At 41.9% G+C, this 15894-nt stretch overlaps 1 protein-coding gene across 1 annotated transcript; it reads right to left on the bottom strand.

The window, feature by feature from the left end:
- Nucleotides 1–1307: 1307 nt before the first annotated feature.
- Nucleotides 1308–15887, bottom strand: hscb (HscB mitochondrial iron-sulfur cluster cochaperone). Its single transcript, XM_035736515.2, has 6 exons — nt 15453–15887; nt 13962–14058; nt 2782–2871; nt 2097–2241; nt 1791–1838; nt 1308–1662 (listed from the first exon to the last, which is right to left on the bottom strand). The coding sequence occupies exons 1-6, from the start codon at nt 15806–15808 to the stop codon at nt 1568–1570; spliced, it is 831 nt and encodes a 276-aa protein (XP_035592408.1). The 5' UTR covers nt 15809–15887; the 3' UTR covers nt 1308–1567.
- Between the last annotated feature and the right edge of the window lie 7 nt (nt 15888–15894).

Here is a 15894-nt window from a genome sequence, read left to right as displayed (position 1 = left end):
TGGTTTCATCAGACCAAAGTGTCTTGTTTGTCATGGTCTGAGAGTCCTTTAGGTGCCCTTTGGTAAACTCCAAGTGGGCTGTCATGTGCCTTATACCGAAGAGTAGCTTCCTCCTATCCACTCTACCACGTAGTCCTGATTGGTAGAGTTCTGCAGAGATGGTTGTCCTTCTGGACGATTCTCCCATCTCCACAGAGGAACTCTGGAGCTCCCCTGATTGCTCAGTTTGCCCGGGCGGCCAGCTCTAGGAAGTCTTGATGGTTCCAAACTTCTTCCATTTAAGAATGATGGAGACCACTGTGTTCTTGGGGACCATCAATGCTGCAGAACACCAGATCTGTTCCTGGACAGAATCCTGTCTTAGAGCTCTACGGACAATTCCTTCAACCTCATGGCTTGGTTTTTGCTCTGACATGGACTGTCAACTGTGGGACCTTAAATAGACATGTGCTTTCCTAAATCATGTCCAATCAATTGAACTTACCACAGGTGGACTCCAATCAAGAAACATCTCAAGGATCCCTCCCGAGTGGTGCAGTGGACTAGCTGTGACTGACACAACTTGCCATTCTTCTTGAACTAACAATTACAACGATGAGAGATCCGAGGCCCTACTGAACAGGCAGCTTAATAAGTATTCAATAGCGCCCATCTGACTAGCATAACATTGTTTTATACATGTGTGTATTTGGCATACATAAATAACTTTCTAATTCTGTGAAGGGCGTCCTCTTGGATCAGACAGAGATATGAGCTGCTTTTCTTCACCCTGTATTTTCAAGGTAGTATGTCTCCCTCTACAGGTTACAAGCTGCATATTCACAACTCACATTTCCCAGTGACTCAACCAGAGGACCTATTAATTACATGCTGCACTGACAGGCAGGATAATCATGTAAATGTTGTTTTCGGCATTTCAATCAGTGCAATTAAATGTCTGTTTGTCATATTACATGTATTCAGTTGAAATACAATGTCCAATGTCCTTAATACTGTATTATTTACAAATATTTCAAATCAAAGTTTATTGGTCACATACACACACATGGTTAGCAGATGTTAATGCAAGAGTAGCAAAGACGCTTGTGCTTCTAGTTCCGACAGTGCAGTAATATCTAACAATTCCCCAACAACTACCTAATACACACAAATCTAAAGGGGTGAATGAGAATACGTACATACAGTGCCTTGCGAAAGTATTCGGCCCCCTTGAACTTTGCGACCTTTTGCCACATTTCAGGCTTCAAACATAAAGATATAAAACTGTATTTGTTTGTGAAGAATCAACAACAAGTGGGACACAATCATGAAGTGGAACGACATTTATTGGATATTTCAAACTTTTTTAACAATTCAAAAACTGAAAAATTGGGCGTGCAAAATTATTCAGCCCCACAAAAAGGAAAGCAACAAGTAATCAGTAAATACTTGACATTTATTTGTATACCTGAAACTCACATGCGAATACATCTTTAAAACCTTCTATTCAAATGTGGCACTGTATTTTTTTGAAAATATCAACAACCTTAAAATGACCCTGGAACCATCAAAAGGAAGTCAACACAGTTTACATTAGCTCTGAAAGCTTTTCCTTCACCTTCTCTTCAATGTTCGCAAAGTATTTCATTTGGGCGAGAAGCGCTTTGGCAGCTTGAAGCTCTCCTGTTGAAAAGAAATAGACATTGAGTGAAAGTTGAACCATGTCTCACCAGGGCATCAGCAAGCATCTCCGAAGACTGAAGACAGAGGAGGGACAGTAACACTTTGCCCTCTGAGATAGTGCAGCATACCTTTGTGCAGGGATGCATCTATTTGTTCAGTCAAGTCTTTCAACTTCTCTGCAAGTAAAAAGGCAAACTAAAACTTGAATACATTTTGCATTTAGGAGCCATACGGTACAATTTCATCTCCCCGAAAAAATCTCATTACTCTCATTAATCTCATTATTCTCATTACATTACTGGAAAAGTAATTACTGGAAAAATAAGCAAAACACTGATCCGTTTCATTAAACTCACATCCTGCCGATTCAAATCAACATACTAAAAAAAAAAAAACAGAAGTAGCCGGAGTAAAATGACTTTTTCAACCCAGACCTTTCATAGAGGCGCCTATCTTGGCCGACTCTTCTTTGCTTCGTGCCTCATCCAGTGCTTGGTTGATCTCCATCAACTCCATAAGGAACAGAGGATCAGCCCCCGCATCAGTCCCCTCCTCTATCCCCATGCCATTCAGCTCCAGCTGAAATAGAAGCAGTAACTCACTTTAAAAAACAAAACAATAATGTGACATTGAAGGGAACACAACATTCCACCAGGTTGTCACATATAAACATCACTGACTGTCTGGCATGCTATAAAAACAAACAAGTACAGTAGAAAAACTGATGGGGGGGTAGGCTTTGTGCTATTGATTGCTCTTAGGGGTTCTAGGCTAGGTTACTCTCAAACAATGTGACAACTGTGGTTGTTAAAAGAGTTCTTGCTACGTTAATACTATTTAACTGATTGAATTGGTTTGAGAAAAAGGGATTGTCAAGAAAAACTGTGCTAACCACCGAAGGTTGGTGGCACCTTAATTGGGGAGGACGGACTCGTGGCAATAGCTGGAGCAGAATACGTGGAATGCTATCAAATACATGGTTTCCATTCCATCCACTCCATTCTAGCCATTATTATGAGCCGTCCTCCCCTCAGCAGCATCCACTGGTGCGAACATGAATTCAAAGTGTGTCTATATAAATAATAAAATAAAAATGTAAAACAAGGACATCAAACTCACCATGTAAAGGCCACGACTCAAAGGCTTGAGCAGGGTCCTGTATGCTTTGTTTACTAGGGCTGACTGGTATTCAGAGTACTCTTGTTCTTTCTGACAAAAGAATAGAAAACTTTAACTTACAAATAAAGATTCGGTACACCAGTACATTGGCCATATAGACTAACTACAGTACAGTGATCAGACTGACATCACATAATGGTAACATACAGTCACATCCAAAATTATCGGCACCCTTTACAAAGATGAACCAAAAAAGACTGTATGAAATAAATTATACAAATACTGAGTTATATTGTTAAGGTCAATGGCATCATGAACTTCACCAAGTGCATGACATTTTAGCCAAAAACCTGGTTGCCTCTGCCAGGAGGCTGGAATCTGGCCGCAGGTGGATCTTCCATCAAAACAATAACCCCGAGTTTACATCAAAATCCACAAAGAAATGGTTTATTGAGCACAAAATCAACATTTTGCAGTGGCCAACTCAGTTTCTGGACTTGAACCCCATTGAAAACCTGTGGTTTGAATTGAAGAGAGCAGTCCATAAGCACAGATGAAGGATATCAAGGATCTGGAAAGATTCTGTACGGAAGAATGTCTAAGTTTTATTTAGATTTATTAGGAACCCCATTAGCAACAGTTAGTCTTACTGGGGTACAACACATGAAGAAAAAATACATTACAGACAAAAGACTTGACATTCATTTAAAACATTAACATGTAGTGTGTCACACAACAATTAGATCACATGGGGGAGAGGAGTTGTGCCGTGAGGTGTTGCTTCATTTGTTTTTTGAAACCAGGTTTGCTGTGAATTTGTTCTGGACCTGGGGGCTGTGAAAAGACCCCTGGTGCTATGTCTGGTGGGGTAAGTGTGTGTGTCAGTGCTGCGTGTAAGTTTACTATGCAAACAATTTGGAATTTCCAACACATTAATATTTCATCTAAAAACAAGAAGTGACGCAGTCAGTCTTTCCTCAACTCTTAACCAAGAGAGACTGGGATGTATAGTATCTGATTACAGTCAGTCTTTCCCTCAACTCTTAACCAAGAGAGACTGGGATGCAAAGTATCTGATTACAGTCGGGCTGCTCTGTTCTGGGCCAGCAGCACCTTAACTTGGTCTTTCCTCAACTCCAAAGAGACTGGGATGTATAGAGAGACCAGCAGCACCTGGGATTAACCAAGAGAGACTGGGATGTATAGTATCTGATTACAGTCGGGCTGCTCTGTTCTGGGCCAGCAGCACCTTAACTTGGTCTTTCCTCAACTCTTAACCAAGAGAGACTGGGATGTATAGTATCTGATTATAGTTGGGCTGCTCTGTTCTGGGCCACACCTTAGGTCTTTCCTCAACTCTTAACCAAGAGACTGGAAATGTATAGTATCTGATTACAGTCGACTGGGGCCAGCAGCACCTTAACTAGTCTTTCCTCAACTCTGATTACAGTCGGGCTGCTCTGTTCTGGGCCAGCAGCACCTTAACTAGGTCTTTCTTCAAGATGAGATCAAACTAGAGTCTGCACAACTTGCTTTGTAGAGTGTGGTCTCAAAAAAGCTGAGCATCTCTTTATTAGACAGACATCCCAATCTTTACAACCATTGAATCTATATGTTTTGAACAATACAGTTTATAGTAACACCAACTGACTTAGTCTCCTCAACTTGTTCAACAGCCACACCATTCATTACCAGATTCAGCTGAGGTCTAAAACATAGGAAATTATTTGTACCAAATGCAATGCTCTTAGTTTTAGAAATGTTCAGGACCAGTTTATTACTGGCCACCCATTCAAAAACAGACTGCAACTCTATGATCCCTCCCAGTGTGTTCTCCAATCATATAAAACATTTCAGAAAAAGGGTCAGTGCCGTTATCCTCGTAAGCAGAGGGTGCCGGAGTATTGAAAACAGGGGTGCCAATAATTCTGACCTCTATCTAATTTATTACTTGTTAAACAAAATCTCTTTCTCTGAGCAATAATATTAGTATTAAAGAATCTAATTGTCAAAACAATGTTTGCATACAATATAGCTGAGTGCTTGTATTAGTTATTTTACATTTTTTTGCTCATCTTAAATAAAGGGTACCAGTCATTTGGGATGTGACTGTATATAGAGAAAATTGGACGTCAGACACACAAAAATAAACACAAACACATTTAACACATCTTTCCTCAAACTGTCAAACTGTCACAAATGTGGGAAAGACCATGTCACCATGGGAATTACATTACAAGTTATTTCACACATTGCCACCTCTCCGACTCAGAGGGATTGGGTTGACTGTGGAAGACACATTTCGGTTGAATGCTTTAAATTGTGCAACTGACTAGGTATTCCCATTTCCTCTATATCCATTTATCTTTAAAAGCCAAACCCTGGGTGATAATTAGATTCTTGGACAGATCTTGACACTTTACAGTGGGAAGCGGGTTGGAATATGTCTGGATCCATCAGGGAACAGGTATAAGTGAGATGTGCTGGATGGGTGTAACGGTGGATACAAGCTTAGTGTGCATCCCAAATGGCACCCTATTCCATCCAATAAAAAGTAGTGCACTACAAAGTGAATAGAGTGCCATGTGGGATGCAGTTTTGGAGATGGCTGACAGGCAGAGAGCATTTGCAGCTGTCAGGTCCTTCAAACCCAGGCAGGATCAATAGCCTCCAGTGGTGGCCAGAGGGGCTGTCATGTCAACAGTATGCCCTTTGTCTTTACCTGGATGCCTCAAATGCAACAGGAGCATCCTGGAAACCTTGTAATTGTAAGTAATGAGTTTTACCCCCTGTAGGACTGAGTCAAATTAGGGGAATGTAGCCAGGGGTGCTGATTTAATAATACAGTCGGAAAGTTGTGTAATGATTTGGTTGTGGTAGAGGAATCCTTGGCAGCATGTTTTGCGTTCAGTCCCATTGTGCAACAGTATAAGGTCAGCTAATTAGGTGCTAACTGTCTAGTCCCATTGAAGTATAGTGGGTAATTTAAATTATATCATTATCCCAGCCGATGTAGATTATAACTGTCTAGTCCCATTGAAGAATGGTGTGTTATTTAAATTACATAATTATCCCAGCCAATCCAGATTATATCATTATCCCATGATATTACAGGGTCTAAAATGGTTAAGTGTGAAATGCAAGCACCCATTCCTAGTACTGTCCATTCCTAGAGTACTGTCAATTCCTAGTACTGTCCATTCCTAGAGTACTGTCAATTCCTAGTACTGTCCATTCCTAGAGTACTGTCAATTCCTAGTACTGTCCATTCCTAGAGTACTGTCAATTCCTAGTACTGTCCATTCCTAGTACTGAGAGGCCTAGTATTGTCCATTCCTAGTACTATCCATTCCTAGTACTGTCCAGGCCTAGTACTGTCAATTCCTAGTACTGTCCATTCCTAGAGTACTGTCAATTCCTAGTCCTGAGAGGCCTAGTATTGTCCATTCCTAGTACTATCCATTCCTAGCACTGTCCATTCCTAGTACTGTCCATTCCAAGAACTGTACAGGACAAGTATTGTCCATTCCGAGTACTGTACAGGCCTATTATTGTCCATTCCTAGTACTGTACAGGCCTAGTACTATCCATTCCTAGTACTGTCCAGGCCTAGTATTGTCCATTCCTAGTCCTGTACAGGCCAAGTTTTGTCCAGGCCTAGTACTGTACAGGCCAAGTTTTGTCCAAGCCTAGTACTGTCCATTCCTAGTACTGTACAGGCCTAGTATTGTCCATTCCGAGTACTGTCCAGGCATAGTACTATCCATTCCTAGTACAGTCCAGGCCTAGTACTATCCATTCCTAGTACTGTCCAGGCCTAGTATTGTCCATTCCTAGTCCTGTACAGGCCAAGTTTTGTCCAGGCCTAGTACTGTACAGGCCAAGTTTTGTCCAGGCCTAGTACTGTCCATTCCTAGTACTGTCCATTCCGAGTACTGTACAGGCCTAGTATTGTCCATTCCGAGTACTGTACAGGCCTAGTAATTGTCCATGCCTAGTATTGTCCATTCCTAGTACTGTACAGGCCTATTATTGTCCATTCCTAGTACTATCCATTCCTAGTACTGTCCAGGCCTAGTACTATCCATTCCTAGTACTGTCCAGGCCTAGTATTGTCCATTCCTAGTCCTGTACAGGCCAAGTTTTGTCCAGGCCTAGTACTGTCCATTCCTAGTACTGTACAGGCCTAGTATTGTCCATTCCGAGTACTGTACAGGCCTAGTAATTGTCCATGCCTAGTATTGTCCATTCCTAGTACTATCCATTCCTAGTACTGTACAGGCCTAGTAATTGTCCATTCCTAGTACTATCCATTCCTAGTACTGTACAGGCCTGGTACTGTCCATTCCTAGTACTGTACAGGACAAGTATTGTCCATTCCTAGTACTGTACAGGCCTATTATTGTCCATTCCTAGTACTGTACAGGCCTGGTATTGTCCATTCCTCGTACTGTACAGGCCTAGTATTGTCCATTCATAGTCCTGTACAGGCCTAGTATTGTCCATTCTGAATCCTGTCCAGGCCTCGTCCTGTCCAGGTCTAGCATTGTCCAATTCCCAGTATTGTCCATTCCTAGTACTGTACAGGCCTAGTATTGTCCATTCCTAGTCCTGTACAGGCCTGGTATTGTCCATTCCTAGTACTGTACAGGCCTAGTATTGTCCATTCCTAGTACTGTACAGGCCTAGTATTGTCCATTCCTAGTACTGTACAGGCCTAGTATTGTCCATTCCTAGTACTGTCCAGGCCTAGTATTGTCCATTCCTAGTCCTGTACAGGCCTAGTATTGTCCATTCCTAGTACTGTCCAGGCCTAGTATTGTCCATTCCTAGTCCTGTACAGGCCAAGTTTTGTCCAGGCCTAGTACTGTCCATTCCTAGTACTGTACAGGACAAGTATTGTCCATTCCTAGTACTGTACAGGCCTAGTATTGTCCATTCCTAGTACTGTACAGGCCTAGTATTGTCCATTCCTAGTACTGTCCAGGCCTAGTACTGTCCATTCCTAGTACTGTACAGGACAAGAATTGTCCATTCCTAGTACTGTACAGGCCTAGTATTGTCCATTCCGAGTACTGTACAGGCCTAGTAATGTCCATGCCTAGTATTGTACAGGCCTAGTAATGTCCATGCCTAGTACTGTACAGGCCTGGTATTGTCCATTCCTGGTACTGTACAGGCCTGGTATTGTCCATTCCTAGTACTGTACAGGCCTGGTATTATCCATCCCTAGTACTGTACAGGCCTGCTATTGTCCATTCCTAGTACTGTACAGGCCTAATATTGTCCATCCCTAGTACTGTACAGGCCTAGTATTGTCCATTCCGAGTACTGTACAGGCCTAGTAATTGTCCATGCCTAGTATTGTACAGGCCTAGTAATTGTCCATGCCTAGTATTGTCCATTCCTAGTACTGTACAAGTCCGGGATTGTCAATTCACTAGTACTGTACAGGCCTGGTATTGTCCATTCCTATTACTGTACAGGCCTGGTATTGTCCATTCCTAGTACTGTACAGGCCTGGTATTGTCCATTCCTAGTACTGTATAGGCTTGGTATTGTCCATTCCTAGTACTGTACAGGTCTGGTATTGTCCATTCCTAGTACTGTCCATTCCTAGTACTGTACAGGCCTAGTATTGTCCATTCCTAGTCCTGTACAGGCCAAGTATTGTCCAGGCCTAGTACTGTCCATTCCTAGTACTGTACAGGACAAGTATTGTCCATTCCTAGTACTGTACGGGCCTGGTATTGTCCATTCCTAGTACTGTACAGGCCTAGTATTGTCCATTCCTAGTACTGTACAGGCCTGGTATTGTCCATTCCTAGTACTGTACAGGCCTAGTATTGTCCATTCCTAGTCCTGTACAGGCCAAGTATTGTCCAGGCCTAGTACTGTCCATTCCTAGTATTGTCCATTCTTCGTATTGTCCATTCCTAGTAGTGTACAGGCCTAAATTTGTCAAGTCCTAGTACTGTAAAGGCCTGATTTAGTCCATTCCTAGTATTTTCCATTCCTAGTACTGTACAGGCCTGGTATTGTCCATTCCTAGTACTGTACAGGCCTGGTATTGTCCATTCCTAGTCCTGTACAGGCCTGGTATTGTCCATTCCTAGTCCTGTACAGGCCTGGTATTGTCCATTCCTAGTCCTGTACAGGCCTGGTATTGTCCATTCCTAGTCCTGTACAGGCCTGGTATTGTCCAGGCCTGGAATTGTCCAGGCCTAGAATTGTCCATTCCTAGTACTGTACAGGCTTAGTATTGTCCATTCCCTAGTACTGTACAGGCCTGGGATTGTCCATTCCTAGTACTGTACAAGTCCGGGATTGTCCATTCTCTAGTACTGTACAGGCCTGGGATTGTCCATTCCAAGTACTGTATAGGCCTAGTATTGTCCATTCCTAGTACTGTACAGGACAAGTATTGTCCATTCATAATACTGTACGGGCCTGGTATTGTCCATTCCTAGTACTGTACAGGCCTAGTATTGTCCATTCCTAGTACTGTACAGGCCTGGTATTGTCCATTCGTAGTACTGTAAAAGCCAGGTATTATCCATCCCTAGTACTGTACAGGCCTGGTATTGTCCATTCCTAGTACTGTACAGGCCTGGTATTGTCCATTCGTAGTACTGTACAGGCCTGGTATTGTCCATTCCTAGTACTGTACAGGCCTGGTATTGTCCATTCCTAGTACGGTACAGGCCTGGTATTGTCCATTCCTAGTACTGTACAGGCCTGGTATTGTCCATTCGTAGTACTGTACAGGCCTGGTATTGTCCATTCCTAGTACGGTACAGGCCTGGTATTGTCCATTCCTAGTACTGTACAGGCCTGGTATTGTCCATTCCTAGTACGGTACAGGCCTGGTATTGTCCATTCCTCGTACTGTACAGGCCTGGTATTGTCCATTCCTAGTACGGTACAGGCCTGGTATTGTCCATTCCTCGTACTGTACAGGCCTGGTATTGTCCATTCCTAGTACGGTACAGGCCTGGTATTGTCCATTCCTAGTACTGTACAGGCCTGGTATTGTCCATTCCTAGTACTGTACAGGCCTGGTATTGTCCATTCCTAGTATTTTCCATTCCTAGTACTGTACAGGCCTGGTATTGTCCATTCCTCGTACTGTACAGGCCTGGTATTGTCCATTCCTCGTACTGTACAGGCCTGGTATTGTCCATTCCTAGTACTGTACAGGCCTGGTATTGTCCATTCCTCGTACTGTACAGGCCTGGTATTGTCCATTCCTCGTACTGTACAGGCCTGGTATTGTCCATTCCTCGTACTGTACAGGCCTGGTATTGTCCATTCCTAGTACGGTACAGGCCTGGTATTGTCCATTCCTAGTCCATTCCATTCCTAGTACTGTACGGTACAGGCCTGGTATTGTCCATTCCTAGTACTGTACAGGCCTGGTATTGTCCATTCCTAGTACGGTACAGGCCTGGTATTGTCCATTCCTAGTACTGTACAGGCCTGGTATTGTCCATTCCTAGTACGGTACAGGCCTGGTATTGTCCATTCCTCGGTACAGGCCTGGTATTGTCTGTACAGGCCTGGTATTGTCCATTCCTAGTACGGTACAGGCCTGGTACAGGCCTGGTATTGTCCATTCCTAGTACTGTACAGGCCTGGTATTGTCCATTCCTAGTACGGTACAGGCCTGGTATTGTCCATTCCTAGTACGGTACAGGCCTGGTATTGTCCATTCCTAGTACGGTACAGGCCTGGTATTGTCCATTCCTAGTACGGTACAGGCCTGGTATTGTCCATTCCTAGTACGGGCCTACAGGCCTGGTATTGTCCATTCCTAGTACGGGCCTACAGGCAGGCCTGGTATTGTCCATTCCTAGTACGGTACAGGCCTGGTATTGTCCATTCCTAGTACGGTACAGGCCTGGTATTGTCCATTCCTAGTACTGTACAGGCCTGGTATTGTCCATTCCTAGTACGGTACAGGCCTGGTATTGTCCATTCCTCGTACGGTACAGGCCTGGTATTGTCCATTCCTAGTACTGTACAGGCCTGGTATTGTCCATTCCTAGTACGGTACAGGCCTGGTATTGTCCATTCCTAGTACTGTACAGGCCTGGTATTGTCCATTCCTAGTACTGTACAGGCCTGGTATTGTCCATTCCTAGTACGGTACAGGCCTGGTATTGTCCATTCCTAGTACGGTACAGGCCTGGTATTGTCCATTCCTAGTACGGTACAGGCCTGGTATTGTCCATTCCTCGTACTGTACAGGCCTGGTATTGTCCATTCCTCGTACTGTACAGGCCTGGTATTGTCCATTCCTCGTACTGTACAGGCCTGGTATTGTCCATTCCTAGTACTGTACAGGCCTGGTATTGTCCATTCCTAGTCCTGTACAGGCCTAGTATTGTCCATTCCTAGTACGGTACAGTCCTGGTATTGTCCATTCCTAGTACTGTACAGGCCTGGTATTGTCCATTCCTAGTACGGTACAGGCCTGGTATTGTCCATTCCTAGTACTGTACAGGCCTGGTATTGTCCATTCCTAGTACTGTACAGGCCTGGTATTGTCCATTCTCTAGTACTGTACAGGCCTGGTATTGTCCATTCCTAGTACTGTACAGGCCTGGTATTGTCCATTCTCTAGTACTGTACAGGCCTGGTATTGTCCATTCTCTAGTACTGTACAGGCCTGGTATTGTCCATTCCTAGTACTGTACAGGCCTGGTATTGTCCATTCCTTGTACTGTACAGGCCTGGTATTGTCCATTCTCTAGTACTGTACAGGCCTGGTATTGTCCATTCCTAGTACTGTACAGGCCTGGTATTGTCCATTCTCTGGTACTGTACAGGCCTGGTATTGTCCATTCCTAGTACTGTACAGGCCTGGTATTGTCCATTCCTAGTACTGTACAGGCCTGGTATTGTCCATTCTCTGGTACTGTACAGGCCTGGTATTGTCCATTCCTAGTACTGTACAGGCCTGGTATTGTCCATTCCTAGTACTGTACAGGCCTGGTATTGTCCATTCCTAGTACTGTACAGGCCTGGTATTGTCCATTCTCTGGTACTGTACAGGCCTGGTAGGCCTATTAACCAATTTTCAAAACCTTTATTCAAACATGAGCCTTCATGAAAGTCCTAGAGTAAACCTAGCCCTAGCACTGGATTACTTTTTCAAAACCCTGACCCCCGCCTTTTCTCTTATCCCAGCCGTAGCCTTTTGCAAAACTAGGGCACAGTTATTATAATATTAAAATATTTGAACGGACGTTAGAATTCGATTAGCCTACTTCTGGGAGTATTCAAAACATGACTTAGTCCTATTTGAATAAAATGCTAAAATGTAATTCAATTATGTATGTGACATTTTCGACATACAAGGAAGGATAGACCATGACATTTTTATCAAACAACAGTTTTAGAACAGTTATGACTATTAAAAACGTTTTTTTTATTTTATTTTATGTAATTTTTCACAGGTGCACCTTGTTATTGTCGGTCAATCAAAGCTGCACTCCTGTCCGAGGCACCATCTGTACCATGTGTTGCCCCTTGATCAACATCCATTATACTACACATAAGAGTCATTGGACGAAGGCGACTTCTGTACGGGGGAGTTTGTAAAGGGACCCAATGCTCGGTCTGAACATCTGCGTCTCCAAACATCTGTGTGAACGGAAGACACCACAAATGTATTTTACATTTGTGAAATTAATTTGGATGTGATATGAAAGTAAAAGGATTTATGTTTCAAGAAACGTACCGCAATTGAGAATCGATTCACGTTTAGATGGAGTATTTGGCTGTTTTGGCTTCCAGAGCCAATCGCCTTTAAACAGAACATGTAAGGTTTTTGGACTATAAGGAGTAAAGTTAGGCTCCTTTAGTCCATTATTGGGCTACTCCATGTGTAGCAAGTGAAGTTGGAGATTTATAATCAATGCAAAATGGAATTACAATTATGGAATAAAGTTACCTAAATGTTTTTTTTTTCACCTTTATTTAACCAGGTCGGCAAGTTGAGAACAAGTTCTCATTTACAATTGCGACCTGGCCAAGATAAAGCAAAGCAGTTCAACACATACAACGACACAGAGTTACACATGGAGTAAAACAAACATACAGTCAATAATACAGTATTAACAGGTCTATATACGATGTGAGCAAATTAGGTGAGAAGGGAGGTAAAAGGCAAAAAAAAAAAGGCCATGGTGGCAAAGTAAATACAATATAGCAAATAAAACACTGGAATGGTAGTTTTGCAATGGAAGAATGTGCAAAGTAGAGATAGAAATAATGGTGTGCAAAGGAGCAAAATGAATAAATAAAATAAATACAGTAGGAGAAGAGGTAGTTGTTTGGGCTAAATTATATGTGGGCTATGTACAGGTGAAGTAATCTGTGAGCTGCTCTGACAGCTGGTGCTTAAAGCTAGTGAGGGAGATAAGTGTTTCCAGTTTCAGAGATTATTGTAGTTTGTTCCAGTCATTGGCAGCAGAGAACTGGAAGGAGAGGTGGCCAAAGAAATAATTGGTTTTGGGGGTGACCAGAGAGATATACCTGCTGGAGCGCGTGCTAAATGAGAAGTGATAGGCTACAATGATCAACCAATAGGTAGGCTGTTGTTTAATATGAGTAGAGCTGTTGTGGCATTAGAACCGGGAGCACAGCAAAACAGTGTCAATTAGCCTTACTAACTAGCAAACTTAACTGGCTAGTGTAGCTTCTTTACATCGATTTGATGGTCATCACAAGTTACCACAGTCACAAAGTCATAAACCTAGGCTATTTCAAATATGTATCTGCATAAACGTGAATTCAAACCTAACCTTAGCAAATAACATTAACCACACTGTTAATTTAAGGTTAGGCATAAGGTTAAGACCCAAAAGCTCATTTTTGTTTTCATGAATTTTTACGATATAGCCAATTTTAACTTTGTGGCTGAGGTAACTATTAATGATAACCCAATTATTTGACAAGCAGAGAGCACACCGCCTCACCTGATTCGCACGAGCAAGTCCCCATTATAGTTTTTAAACTTTAAAAACACATGCATTTCAAATACCCAGATATCGCCCCCAAAATTGTATATCATTCTAATAGCGAAATCATTAAAAATGCCCATCCCTACTCAAAACCCAAGTGTTCCAGCCTTATTGCTGTCAACTGACAAGCCCTGAGCCCTCCATCCATACCGCAGTTTTCTGGCTGAAGTTGTCAGGGTGAAGAGACCGCTGGAGCTTCAAGTATGTTTTCTGCAGCCTCTGGGTATCCAGTGCAAAGGTCTGGTCACTAAAAATAAGCAATAACAGAGGTTAAGCATCCATTGCACTGTAGGGTACTTTAGGGTGAGTCTGTCCTATTAAAGGCCTTGTTTTTTAACTGATTGTGATTCCTACCCATGCATTTATTCCACATTTTGTTGTGTTACAGCCTGAATTCAAAATAGATTAAATACATATTTTGTTTTCTCAACCTTCTACACACAATACATAATGAAAAAGTGCAAACATGTTTTTAGAAATGTTTGGAAATGTATTGAAAATGAAATACAGAAATATCTCATTTACATAAGTATTCACACTCACTGTCCTTTACACTTGTGTGTATTCGGTAGTTGTTGTGAAATTGTTAGATTCCTTGTTAGATATTACTGCACGGTCGGAACGTGAAGCACAAGCATTTCGCTGCACTCACATTAACATCTACTAACCATGTGTATGTGACCAATAAAACTGGACTTGATTGTATTGCACACAGAGTGAGTACATGCAATTAGTATGTGACTTGTTAAGCACATTTTTACTCCTGAACTTATTTAGGCTTGCATTAACAAAGGGGATGAATAATTATTGACTCAAACATTTTATATTTTCATGTTTAACAGTGGTGGAGAAAGTACTCAATTGTCAAGATATCTTTTATAGAAAATTACTCAAGTAAAAGTCACTCAGTAAAATACTACTTGAGTAAAAGTTTGGTTTTAAATATACATAAGTATCAAAAGTAAATGCAATTGCTAAAATATAGTAAAGTATTAAAAGTAAAAGTATAATTCATTTAAAATTCCTTATATTAAGCAAACCAGATGTCACAATTTTCTGGTTTTTAATTTATGGATAGTCAGGGGCACACTCAGACTCCATTTACAAATAAAGCATTTGTGTTTAGTGAGTCTGCCAGATCAGGAGATAGTAGAGATGACCAGGGATGTTCTCTTGATAAGTATGTCCTTTTGAGTACTTTTGGGTGTCTGGGAAAATGTATGGAGTAAAAAGTACATCATTATATTTAGGAATGTAGTGAAGTAAATGTTGTCAAAAATATTAATTGTAAAGTAAACTACAGAACGATTTTTGGAAAGTAGGACTTTAAAGTATTTTCACTTAACACCACTGACTTTTTCATTCATTTCTAAAACCATTATTCCACTTTGAAATTAGGGGGTATTGTGTGTAGGCCAGTGACACACAATCTCAATTTAATACATTTTAAACTCAGGCTGTAACACAAACAAAATGGAAAAAGTTAAGGGGTGTGAATACTTTCTGGAGGCACCGTTTGTGATGAGTGCAAACAAAATAGTGAATACAAAATAAATTAAGAATAATAATGATAATAATAGGGAGCTTAGTGAGTGTGTAAACATAATGTAACATGTCAATTGAAAACGTCATATCACTCACCACTCCATAATCAGGAAATAGGACGCCCTCTCATCTGGAGGCTGGACAAAGTTACACGATAAACAGAAGAAGGCCGGAGTTTGTTCGATAGACTGGCTACAGTTCCAACAGTGTTGCTTCCCAGAGGCTGTGCAGAAAGTCGTTTGCAGTGAACTGACATGTTTTACTATACTTTCGTTAAGTAATCTGAAGCCCGTGTGCCTCCTTGTGCCCTTACTGCTGAAGGTGATAGAGTTGTTGCACAGCGTTGCACGAGACGAAGCCTTTGATAACCATTGCCTGATAGCTAATAACTTTGGTGAATGCTGAAGAGCCTGAGATATGCAAATAACGCCTAAATTATTCAGTGACAGCATTGTTGACAGGTGAAAGCATAGGTTAGTTGTCTAAATGTTTATAATGGAGCACTTCCTGGAGAATGATGCTTCTTCTTTTACTGTAT

Source organism: Oncorhynchus keta, chromosome 25 (assembly GCF_023373465.1).
Source record: "Oncorhynchus keta strain PuntledgeMale-10-30-2019 chromosome 25, Oket_V2, whole genome shotgun sequence".
Classification (NCBI taxonomy): Eukaryota; Metazoa; Chordata; class Actinopteri; order Salmoniformes; family Salmonidae; genus Oncorhynchus; species Oncorhynchus keta.
Note: the sequence above shows the minus strand (reverse complement) of the source record. Positions and strands in the feature narration are given on the sequence as shown.